Source organism: Notothenia rossii (assembly GCF_949606895.1).
Source record: "Notothenia rossii genome assembly, chromosome: 2".
NCBI classification, from domain to species: domain Eukaryota; kingdom Metazoa; phylum Chordata; class Actinopteri; order Perciformes; family Nototheniidae; genus Notothenia; species Notothenia rossii.
In genome coordinates this window covers 69,159,232-69,172,408 of record NC_136904.1, presented here as the reverse complement: position 1 = coordinate 69,172,408, position 13,177 = coordinate 69,159,232, and the positions used below count along the sequence as shown (strand labels likewise).

At 40.2% G+C, this 13,177-nt stretch overlaps 1 protein-coding gene across 6 annotated transcripts in view; it reads right to left on the bottom strand.

Moving 5' to 3' along the window:
- The window catches only part of LOC307028427 (histone deacetylase 4-like), a 176,910-nt gene that overhangs the window by 70,872 nt on the left and 92,861 nt on the right, over window positions 1-13,177 (bottom strand). Inside the window, exon 1 of one of the 6 annotated variants that reach the window (XM_079663434.1) lies at window positions 5,490-5,580. The exons of 4 other annotated variants lie outside the window; for them this stretch is intronic. Coding sequence is in view for 1 of the 2 variants with exons in the window: in XM_079663433.1 (XP_079519559.1) it covers window positions 5,252-5,255 (4 nt within the window). In the remaining variant the exon portion in view is untranslated. Of the gene's footprint in view, window positions 1-5,251; window positions 5,425-5,489; window positions 5,581-13,177 lie in introns of those variants that run through there. One more of the 6 variants, XM_079663433.1, reaches the window with a different exon arrangement.

Sequence of the window (13,177 nt, the reverse complement as noted above, 5' to 3'; positions counted from 1 at the left end):
AAAATAAGATTATGGTTTGATTTAACTACGTTTGTTATACAATTGAAAGTATGTACAATTATTCAAATAAAATATTCAAGATTACATTTTTTGGGGCGAAAAATGTGGTATCCTAGGTTAAAGTCCTGAGTTTATTTGACCCATTCATTCACCTCCACCTCCTCCCAACATGGATATGGACTTAGATTTTTTGTTTTTATTATACCATTCATTCAAATAACTTAATACTGGATACTGGTTTTCACTTGCAACGTTTTGTCTTTTGGAAACATAAACCTTGCTCTGCAAACTAAAATCCACTAGAACTAGGCCAGTGCACATGGAAATACAAACTAAACCTTGTGCCAAAATGGTAACCAGAACTGCATCACCTGAACTGAATAAACAACCCAAGCTGCACCCTTTAATCCAGTAGTGGAGTTTCTTAAAAAGTAAAAAAAAAAAGAAGAGCAAATCCACCTGGCAAAAATAGAACTGTGTTGGCACAAGCATTTTAGTTTTGTGTATGCTCTTGGATTGTTTCTATGCGTAGCATAATGTAGACTTGTATATGTTATTGTGTTAACACAACTGATGCACTTACAGAGCAGTGATCAATGGCCGACTGCAAGCCTGCAACAAGGCAGGACTTACAACAACAAAAAAACTAATTACAGCCACTTATCCTGAAGCACAGGGGCTACAAGTGCAAGTGGCACAGAGAGATGGAGATGGAGAGGGAAAGGGAGGTGGTGTAATCACTGCACCGGCTACTCAGTGGCTAACCACACCGGCTAGCACATTCACATTGTACTGAGTGCTTTCTGCATGTTATCATATCTGATACAAACAGGAGGTATTTCGGAGTGTTAACCTTTCAATAATCAATTTTTTGTAGTTTCATTGCCTAGAGTTAGTGGTTTTACTTCTAGTTTCATATTTGTTGCACAATATTAGAATCACAAAGTACAGAGGTAATGAGATGCTAGTGAGAACATGTTGGCAATTCATATAATTATCTGAATTGGTTTTGTTTGTGTGTTTATGATTTAAGAAAAGGTAAAAAGAAGAAATATGTAGCAGGTGCTTTTTTTTACAAAAACAACTTAACAGATAAGTTACACAACTCCGCTCTGGATCATGTAACGGTACGTCCACACAGCAGCTTTAAAAAAAACTTCCAACGCTTCCAACGCTTCTCTGCCCATTAACTTTGAATGGGAGTGACGTCACTTTGCCTCGCCTTTCGCCGAACTGCATTGTGGGGAAGCAAAGCGAAGATTTCCAGGATTTTCAGGATTCAAAAGTTGAGCAATGTTCAACTTTTGAAGCTGAGCTGGAAGCGTCAGCCAATCAAATCCCCTTTATGCAAATCTGACAGTACAAGCGCTAGCCAATCAAACCGCGTGCAAGCTGGGAGAGCCATTTCCTCATATTCCAAACGAGAAATTACGGTAGCAAATCACCCGGTTCATTAAGACCAGAACGATTTACACTCCACTTTGAGCGATAGGATTACTAACAAAGCACTTATATACTAATAAAGGACTGGCTTATCTAAAGCCAGTTGAGTAGCACTTGAAATGTTTGGCTCTATGAAAACTGATGTACTTATATGATTCAGTTTTCTTCAAGGTTGTATCTTCCTGGTCGAATGTACTTATTGTAAGTCGCTTTGGATAAAAGCGTCAGCTAAATGCAATGCAATGTAATGTAATGTAATGTAATTTACCGGGATACAAACCGGAGGAACCAGGCATGGAGGGAGGTGGCAGAGACAGTGGGTGAAACTGGTAGGTTTTCGCCTGTTTGGGGAGTTTATATCCAGTTTACTTCGTTTTAACATTGCTATTGCTTTGTATGTCGGGGGCGGGAGATTCATCTGATTGGTTGTTGGTCGCAAAAAATCCCCAAGCTTCCAGACACACCCACCTCCAAGATTTTCAAGATTTTTTCAAAGCTGCTGTGTGGACGAGGCGTATAGGCTGTTTCTGTAGAAATGTTGATAGCTCGCAGGAAACGCATCTGGGTCACATCAGACTGACAGTTCCTGGTCAGCTGATGGTTCTGTTGGAGAATCAGTGCAACAACAGCAGGTCTCTGAATAACATTCCGTCTGTGGCGTGTTTACAGTAAACAGAGCTTTGTGAATGGCAGCAGAGGAACAGGGCGACATGCAGCAAGCACCCAGCGAGGATGTGGACACCTGTGAAGTAATTAACCCGGCTTACAAGGACGCTCTCTGTGAATGCAGCGTGAAGTTAATGGAGCGGAGACACGATAACGTTCCTGCTGCTGCAGCCACAGGTCACAGCTTGGGATGGGGGCGTATAGGATTTAAAAGATGAACACAATCGTTTGGAATCTAAAATATTGAGGATAATTGAGGATTTCCCTATAAGAGGATATTGTAAAATATGTCTGCCTCACTATCATGGTCGAGAAGTAAAAAATAGAGCCTTTGCACTGGCTTTTAATACTAGTTGAACATAACTTTTTTACATTTGTATGTGTGTTTATATGTGTCTAGTTGTTGTGCTTTTAATCATGTTTTTAATTATTGTTTTATTATTTTACTCCCATTGTGTTATTTTACATTGTACAGGGAGTACAGCACTTTGATCAGCTGAGGTTGTTTTAAATGTGCTATATAAATAAATAAAGATTGAGATTATCTTGTGAAATGATGTTTTTGGTAAGAACTTGAAAGGGTCGAATTAGTCATAAAGAGATCTTTTATTATAGAAACATCAAGTGCGTATGAGGGAGAGGGAATCATGACTCGTTTGCCTTCCAAACAAAAAACATTATGCAAACGCTTCTAGAGGAGGATTTCGTTTTTTGCAAAAATAAATGCAGTTGTTAAAGGGAGAAGTCTACACAGTGGGAAAGAGAGAACTATGATTGGTCCAACTTCCAAACAAAAAATGGTATGCAATCAGTGATAAGGTAGAATATTTTAAATTACATTGGAATAATTGTGTTTGTTCCCCCTCTTAAAATAGAGATCTTGGAATTTGACTGGTATTAGTATCAACTACTTAATTTCTAGTAACTTCACATCCCTATAAGATACTACCAAGAAAGGGTAAACATATTTGTCTTGATTGCCATCACAAGAAAAGTCTTGAAAGTATACGTAGTAATTGTGTCATCAATGTGTACTGTAGCAGTACATTACATCTATGACAAACCACTTCAAATGAGCAGCGGCACAGTGTTGATTCCAGGCGGGAAATTGTGTTTACTTTGTGAAACCCCGTGGAGTTGAGAGGTTTCCCCGATGCAGGCATTAAGATGTGAAATCAGGCTGAAATGAAGAAAAACTGACACAAACACGGCCATCCTGTGTGCCTCCTCTCCTCTGCTGCTCATCTATTCATCCATCACTCACTGTGGCCATCTACCCCTCACTCTGCCCCTCCCTTCCACCCCCCTCCTCCTCCTCCTCTCCCCCCGATCAGGCTAAGATCATGGATCACACAGAGGGGACTTATTTATAGAGCAGGGTTCCCGAGGGTGCTCCTCTCCCCACCGGGCATCTCTGCACTCACACAGAACCCCCTCAATGTTTAGTCGCAGGTTATGAGGAGCAGAGTGCTAATTTAAATGCAAAAGCAGAGTGTGTGATCAAATCAAATCTGTGGCAAAAATGACATACAGCACAGCAGCTTGAGGATTAAGAATGAAAAGTAAATCGCTGACATGACGTTATCCAGCTGTAAGCCACACACACAAACAGGTGCTATAGCAGAGGAGGCAGGCAAACACCATAGCGACTGGTGGGATTACGGCCAGCGGTTGGTTGGACAGGGGAGAAGGGGGGCGGGGCTAGGGATGGAAGAATGACCAATGATGGTATAGGCAACTTATTCAACACATGGTCAGCAAGTGCAATCAGTTGCTTTACTCTGAACAGGGATGGTTGTGTATGAGTGTGGACAAATACAATGGCATGTGCTGTATGTCACCACCTCAGTGTCCATGGACTGGCTCCACTAGGTTGAAGCAATTGAGAGCAACTAATTGAAGAATGTAAAGAGATATATAAAGCCCTAGCTGCCTATCTACTGCCACTATAACAAAGATGAAGTACTGTGAAACTGAGGGTTCAATTTGAGTCTGATAATCAGAGGGTTCGTGGTGCGATCCCCAGCCCCAGTCAACATGTCTAAGTGCTGTGGGTGAGATACTTAACCCCAAATTGCTCCCATAGGCTTGTATATGGTGTGGAAGAGGAAGTAAGCAGGTTTGGGGAAAAGCATCAGCTAAATAGCTACTGGTGGGATTATAGCAGTGCTAAAGCTAAATAAAATGTAATTAATACTAACTGTGCAGACATAAATAAACCAATACACCCTAACCCTAACCATGCCCTAACACTGCATGGATCCTCCTACCAACCAAACTACAAATAAAATTATTATATGATGCTAGAAAAAAAGGCATGAAACTACTATTTTGATCAGGATGCAAGGGTTAGGTAGTTGGTGAGTTGTACATGCTTTTTAAATGCCAGAACATTTCTTCAACACTCAAGATATTAACAGTAAAAATGTGTGCTGCAAACAAAGATTTTGCAACAAAAATTGTTTTTATTCAATACATGTGAGGTAAAGTGATTCAAGAATGTTGTAGAGACATTTTAAGAGTTTTAAAGCAAAGCCTAATCTTGTAAAATGTGGTTTTTGGGGAGAACTTAAATGAATACAGTTGAATGAGAAGTTTTCACAGAAATATAAACTGGGAAACACGACATGTAGAACATCCAACCAAAAGTGCATACAGTCCTAAAGCAGTTTCTGTAGAAGGCTATTGGATGTATTGTTTAGTTTATTCTACAATCTAATTTGTATAGAGAAACGTGTTTTACAACATTCATTTTGCAAAGAAATCCTCTCGTCATGTTGAAAAACTTCCACACATACCCCGCGCACACACACAGGGGCATAAACTCATGGATGTACACAAAAGACTGTGGGGAGGAACAGCCATCTGCTCCATTCAGTTAAAGTGGTGCTGAGCAAGAGTCTCCATACATCACTACCATTCAATAAACACTGGCACCACTCAAAGCTGCACGCCCACACGGCCAACCAACACACGGACATACGCTCTCTCCTCCAGTGAGCACGCACGAACCCGGTGACATAAACATCGGCGAAGTGAATTTACATAAAACACTACATAACAATTCAACAGCACTGTATATTTTACGAAATACACAACAAACCAAGGCAACAAATCCATGCATATCAACAAGAGCTCTTACCCATCAGTTGTGTCTTGCTGTCCGGTTGTGTGTGTGTGTGTGTGTGTGTGTGTGTGTGTGTGTGTGTGTGTGTGTGTGTGTGTGTGTGTGTGTGTGTGTGTGTGTGTGTGTGTGTGTGTGTGTGTGTGTGTGTGTGTGTGTGTGTGTGTGTGTGTGTGTGTGTGTGTGTGTGTCCAAAAAGTGTGACTCTATGCAGAGTTGTAAAGTCCACTGTGGAGTGAGAATACAGCGGACCAACCTGTTTCTTTTCCCGTAGCGAGAACAGATCTCCTGTCTTTCACACACTCTCCGTCTGTGTGTTTCTCTCCCTGACGTTCTTCGTTCTGCCCTCCGGCTGCCACTCTCCCTCCCTCCCTCCCTCTCTCCCTCCCTCCCTCCCTCTGTTCCTCTGGTCCCCTCCCACTCTCTCTAACTCTCTCCCTCTCTCTTGCAGTGACATCAGAGGGCAGTTTCAGGCATGTTGAGCATTTTATGGGAGTCTTTCTTTTCCTCTCACTCTCTCTCTGAGGGCGTCAGATTGCGATCACATCCTCATTTGACTAGACAAACTCTCTGCTTTTATGAACCACCTCTGCATTTTTGTGTGTGTGTGTGGAGCTCAATGTTGCTCTTCATTACTTGTTGCGGGCAAAACACATCCACACATTTCTGGGATGTGAAAGCCTCCCACACACTAGCAGCCCAACAGAACAGAACAGACAGTTGTTGTGAAGTTGACTTGATGATAATGGCTGCTGCTTGGCCTTGCAATCTGGAACACTTAACAACCGCTGAAGACACGGTGTCTCCGTCAAACTGCACACTGTAGATGCTGCTTACAGCTACGGCTCCATATCCAACCTCAATACTTTGTGGGTCTCATTTTCTAAATATATATTTTATGGTTTAAGTAAAATGTGCCTATGAAGAGTGAGAATCAGAAATTAGAATAAGAAATCCTTTATTTTTCCGACAGCAGGGATATTAATATGTTTACAGCCAATAAGACAGTGTAGATCAAAAGTAAAATAAAATGATTAAAGGAACATTAAATAGGCCCTATTATGCTGGGGTTTTCCTTTCCTTTTGTGTGTTATATATGTTTTGGGCCTGTAAATAATCTGCAAAGGCTAAAATCCCTGGGCAAATGTAAAAAACGTAAATGTAATGTAAAACATAGTAAAGGTGAACAAATAAAGATAGTGAGGTAGCAGCCAGTAACAACTTTGATAAATTGTTAAGAGAAAAAGTATGTATTGCACAGTTTAAAAAAAAGTTGTGCTTGAGGCAAAATATATTACCAGTGTAAAATGATCATAACATTTTAAAATATGCTTTTCTGTAGCAGGACAAATTAAAACAATCTAAGGTACAAAAAGAAAATGTGGTTGCTGACAAAATTCAGACAAAATCAAGTATCAATAAAGTATTGTTATATGGTACTGGATCTGAATATACAAACAATAAACGGAGAAAAAGGGAGAAGCTAAGTCAGAGTTTTCTACATGGAAAACGTGTTGCAGGTAAGTGATGGAGTTTGCATTGAATGATAATGAGGAACAATCAGGGCAGTTGAAGGACTCGCCTATCGAGTGGCATCAGAGTCCACTAAAGACAAGTACTCCTTGGGGGGCGACACCTGACATATGTCTTGCTGTCATATCAATGGTTGGCTTGAAACTCAGCCAATAGGAGTGGGTGGAAACAGGCTGGAAGGGACTGCAGTGGGAATATTTGTTTACTTGCTGAGAGTGTAAAAAAAAAAAAAATGCAATGTAATGTAACTGTTTTGAAATTACAATATTTGGGAAAGTGTGTTCGGGAGTGACAACCAATAGGCACTACTTTGCTGGGGGCTAGAAACGAAATGAAAGAAGGACTGCACCAAGCAATCAAAACTTGACTTCTGAATATAAAACTTTAAGAAGCTATTGTTATAATATACCTGCTAGATTGAGTTGGAAACTTATAATTGAAGTCTCAACACAGAAGCTATACAAGACTGGCACTTTAGAACGGCTGAACGGAAAGTAAGCATTCCAGTAAAAGCATTTGGTGTGTCCTCAACCCAGAAATGGACATGCCAAAAACAAGTGGACATGGACCAAGCAATATCCCACTGATCACTACCCTTAAAGGATTACATGTCACAAATAATCTGATTGAACCAACTGCATTTATGTGCATTAATCAGGTAATCACCCCTTGCATCCACCGTGTATTAAGAGATTTCAAAACAATTATGTCTGAATATTTAACAAAGAGCTTACACACCCACACAGGTGCTTTTACATACTTTGACAAATTGGACTGAAATGTGTGATGTGACCATACTGTAGCGTAGGTGACCCACCCAATCAGGTAAATCCAAAGGACAAAGGCGACTTGTATCTTACAAATTACTTTCCGTCACAACTGAAAACTGCATTGTAAGAAATGTTTAAAGTAAAGAGCAATTAGAAGAGCGGATAGGGTGGATGGGTTCAAACTAACTAAAAGGATACCACTGTTCATGTACAGTGTGAAAGGAAGAGTTCACTTTGACTTTTTTTAACTAACATATTTTATCACGTATCTAACTTTAGTAACTTAACTTGTTTCAGCCTTAACAATGTCTGTTTTCTATTCCCAACATTAACATGATTAAAACAGAGACAATAATGTAGGAGAACATATTTTTTCCTAGAAACATTATTGTATACAAAGTATCAAAATTGTACTGGATTTCTTTGACTATTTACAGTTAGGACTGTTTTTTAATTATATTGGAACATTATTTTTAGGATTTGGGAAGATGCTAAGTCTGTAAACAACTGCACATGCTTGGGAAGATGTTCAATGAGAAGATAAGTGAAAACCCCTGTCCGAAAGTCTGTAAGGTTAGAAAGCAGACAAATATATACGTGTTTTAGGCTAAGTCAGACTTGTGTTGCAACATTTGAGAATAAAACCCATTCAAATCAAGATAACAGATAAACTGGAACAAAAATAAAGTGTCCTCTCTCAAAAACATAGCAATGTTATTAAATTCCTAACCTGACCTAATGTAACTGGGTTGCTTGTTTATATGGTGATAAAGAAATCTAATGATTTAGAAACCCACAAATAATCACATTATGCAAGTACATGTAAACACAATGATTTTTTCTGCACACATGCAGGTGTGTATGTACGTCAAGCAGTCTGCGTCCGTGTGTGTTTGCAGGAGCTATTTTTTGCAGTTCAGCGTAGGATCCAGGAAGTTTTGTTTGATCAGACAAACACACCCACACACCTGTCTGAGATAGCCTTCTGCGTTATCAGCACGTTGAATGGGGTTGACGTCAAAGGCTTAGCTGAGCATCATGCGGCCATGACACTGATAACAGCATACACACACGCACATAAACACCATTTCATTTTTAGAACTGGAAGGATTATCACCGGGGGAGGGCAGTGACCGGGCTGAAAATGAGCAGAAGAGTTAAATGGAGGGTTACACGGCCAAAGATCAGTGGCGGTGAGTCGGCAGCTTTGCAAACAAAAATGAATGGTGAGACACATGTGGGCAGCTTAGAAAAATATAGTTTTTATGTCGTTGGAAGTTATTCCAGAAAAAAAGTTGTTAAAGACTTTGAGTGTAAAGGCACTTTAGATTAAGTGCATATTACACAAATACACACAAAAAGGTTTCAAGGTAAAGACTTCACTGTCAAGATTGTTAAGCATTTGAAATACACAAAAGCGAACACCAAACATTCTTGAGAAGATACTTCTTCTTAAAAGCCACTTGAAAAGTTTCCACAAAAACTCCGACATTAACCAATGTTTTCTTATTTGTTATAAGTAAAAACAGGCCTCTTAGAACATAAAAACCACACTTACACACATTGTAGTGCTACAAAAAACAAATGAAAGCTCAGCGCAAGTTCAATCAGGAAGACCATCATTCATATTACATGTCATTTCAACACCCTCTCCTCCCTCATTAAGTGATCGGGGCGTCACTCCCCAGCTAACCAATCACTCTCTCTCCATTCTCACAAGCCTATCGTTGCACCCGCTAATCCCTTTATATCTGCTCTTCCCTCTTGTCAGCTGTCATTTCAGGTGACAATACGCAACCCTCCTCCACCTCTTTCGCCTCCCGTCTCCTACAGGGCCAAGCTAAACCTTCTCCCTTCAGACCGGTCCCACTTACTTATCACCACCACCAGTGTCTAGACCCCGGGGGGTTTCATCGGAGCGGTTCTTCCCCCTCCTGAATGATTATCCTGCAAACTGGGGCCTAATCGCCAAACACCATTTCATTCACCTGTTATAATTCTGGCAATCATTATTACATTCATAATGTCCCGGTAATAAACATGTATTTCATACATCAACGTCTCTCCTGATTGAAGTGGTTATGGAGGGGATGTCTTTTTCAATTCCTCAGTTGTATAGGAAATATAATTATCTTCATGCCAACGTTATACAAAGCATTATGGTTTTTTATGATAAATAAACACTACATCACTTCAACACTATGAGTAACATGCCAAGCATCTCGTCTGACTGAAAAAGTACCTTCATCATAGAACTCTGAAGTTTTGAGATAGTTCCGAATCCTATTTAGAATATTGTTCGGATATGTTTGACTTAATATTCTCAACATTTATTTTCAGTTTCTGTGAGCCAACTCCCCTGCAATCACACGCCGTGTTGTTGGGGTATGCACCTAGCCCTAACCCAACATAAACTAATGCACATTTAGATCAATTGGTATGTGCCTTCAATTGACCAATTTACTTACGGCCCGTCCACACACAGGCATGACAAAAATCTTTCAAAGCTTCGCCCATTCACCTGAATGGGGTGACGTAGAAGATTTTTAATCTTCGCCGAACTGCATTGTGGGGAGCGGAGCATGGCTTTGCAAGCATTGTGAGCATCAAAAGTTGAGTAATGTTCAACTTTCGATGCTCCCGATGCTTTCGAAGCTGGCATCAGCCAATCAAATCCCGTTTATGCAAATCCCGCCAGTACAAGCGCTAGCCAATCAAACCGTGTGCAAGCTGGGAGAGCCAGACCGCAGTTCATTTCCTCATATTCCAAACGAGAAATTACGGTAGCAAATCACCCGGTTCTTTACGACCAGAACTATTTACCGGGATACAAACCGGAGGAACCAGGCATGGAGGGAGGTGGCAGAGACAGTGGGTGAAAGTGGTAGGTTTTCACCTGTTTGGGGAGTTTATATCCAGTTTACTTCTTTTTAACATTGCTATTGCTATGTATGTCGGGGGCGGGAGATTCATGTGATTGGTTGTTGGTCGCAAAAAATCGCCAAGCTTCAGACACGCCCAGCATCAAGATCTTTCAAGATTTTTTTCATGCCTGTGTGTGGATGGGCCGTTACAATGAGATTCATGATTAAAATGACAAAGGTGTTCACAATGATGCGGTTTTACACCATAAACTTTTCTTAGGGCCTTTCTCAAGAACAAATAAGTGAGAAAAAAGCTTTTTTGGTAAATGCCAAGTGTACTCTATCATGATCTAAAACATGCTTTTGTTCATTGTTGTGTTATTGGGACTAGATAACCACTTTTTTTTATGCACATAACCTTTTTTGGTTATATTCAAGCCATTCCTCAAACCAGAACCGCCAATCAGGCTGTGGTGTGTTTTTAATACACCCTACAAGTCAAATCATTGGAACCCTAACCCAACTCATATCCACATCTGATAACTGTGATGGATACATTTCATCTGACACTTCAACCAGCATGTGACACACAACTCTGCATCTATATAGACTAAATAAAGTCTTTACAGAACCACATGCTGGGACTTGGAGCATATACGGGCCTTAATGAGTTTGGCATGTGTGCACAATGATTATACGAAAACAAAATGTATTCATAAGCATGTGTATCAAACCTTGTGTGTGAGATGGTGTGAAGAATGAAGATATTGCGGGCAATGCATGTCTATGTGGAAAAGGGCTCGTAGAGTTATTTGCAACAGCCTGTGAGAGAAGCAGACAGGGCGATAAGTGAGCATATCCGAGATAAATAGCTCATGTAGCTATGTGCATCAGAGGCAGCGTGCGCGTGTGCCTTAAATAATGCATGTGGCATAATGATTGCAAGGCATGCTGAAATACACAGTGTGGCAGCCTGGCAGACAGGACTGATGAATAAGTAATGGCCGGCGTCCGCCTCGTAATGTACACACGTGTGCGCAATAACACACACATGCACGCAAACCATAACCACAGGCGGGTTCATGCTCAGGAGAGAGAGGAAAAAACAGCAATCTTATTTTTGTATTGTCTTGTGCTCTTGTCTTCCCCCTCTTCTTCACAGTGACAGAGGGGGGAGGAGGGTTAGGAGGAGCCTTTTTCTATCCGTCTCCCCTGAGAACCCCAGACCCGAATATGTGAGACACGGTGTCGTTTATTATTGATTAAAGTTATTTATAATACACACTTTCTCTGCTACAGCCCTTTACATCTCTCTGTCTACCTCCCCCCTATTCATTAGTACCTATGGGATTCTCAAAATACAGAAACTAAATCTGACATTTCTATTAAAAACAGTCATACTAAAATAACCCTTTTCCAATACTTTTACTAGTAGTTATATATACACATCTTTAGACAATGAAATGAAATTCTAATGATAGTCACCACAATACATGAGCCCACTATTTTGGTACACTCTTATGTCATTTTATAATTTAATGTAATGCTTCTAAAACACTGCTGAAGTGTAAAGAAAAAGTATTATTTAATGCACTGTACTCTCACCCTTGCATATTCTGCCACTTCTCTTATTTAGCCAATGCATGGCAACAGACTTGAGTTCATTACAAAACATTTGTAAAGGCTCAATAGATCAGTAGATTCCTAGGTTATCAGCTGTCATCCGTAAACTGCTATTTTTGAGTAGCAAATAGAATACATTTCTTTAAATATGTCAACAATAAAAGTACTGTCGGAGCAGATTCATAGGTGACCAGGCAGAGCTCAAAACCCCACAACAAAAGAGTATGTATTAAAGATTGACCAGAAGCATTCCAAATAAAGAGCTTTTGTCTTTGTTTCTCTTCTGTGTATTGTACATGATAGTAATACGAACAAGCAGGGTAAGCTTAATCCTTAACCTGTCAGTCTTTTTCCCTCTCACACACAGAAACACAGGTTTGGCTGACTGGTGATAAACTCTTTTGTAGTGAGCAACAGTATAGTGTAACATCTTTAGAAGATAGCTGCTGTCCCTCTGGGCTCTACACTCTCTGTGTATTAGTAGCAATGGCAGCCGTTTTGTATAGTGTACACATATGTTCCAGCCAGTAGAGATGTTGCAATGCAGTTTGCTAGCGACATGCTAAGGATTGCTTGAACAGAATTGTGAAGAAGTACTTAATTTATGATCCTTTATTTAAAAAGCACAAAGAAACATGGTAAAGGTATGTTTCTTTAAATGTTTTCAATCCCATGTTGTTTACCTTCCTAATCCTTTTTCAGGAAGAGGTCTTGTTGGTTGCGGTTTGAACAAGATCTTACCTCGATCTGACCGAACTAAAAAATGTAAGTTATCACTTCAATGTTGTTTTTACTTAAAGGTGGGGTATGTAATTTATTTCAGAAACACTTTTTGTTATATTCCATGGAATGCTCTTAACATCCCGATAGCAATGAATATATTAAATGCTTTGACAATAAATCCATTAAAAAATGTCATCTGTGGAAGCCGTAGCACTGTAAAAAGCGCGACCAATCATCTGAGCCAGCCCGGCTAAAATAACTGGATGGCCTACCTGCCTGTCAGCCTTCCATCTGTGCACAAACTTATCTCGTGCCCTCATTGGTCATGTGCACATTCGTGTGTGTTGGAGGAGGGGCTCTGTAAGGAAGTGGCAGATTTTTTCCGGTTGTGTATTTTCAAATTCTAGCGCACTCCAGCTGGTTTCTCCAAA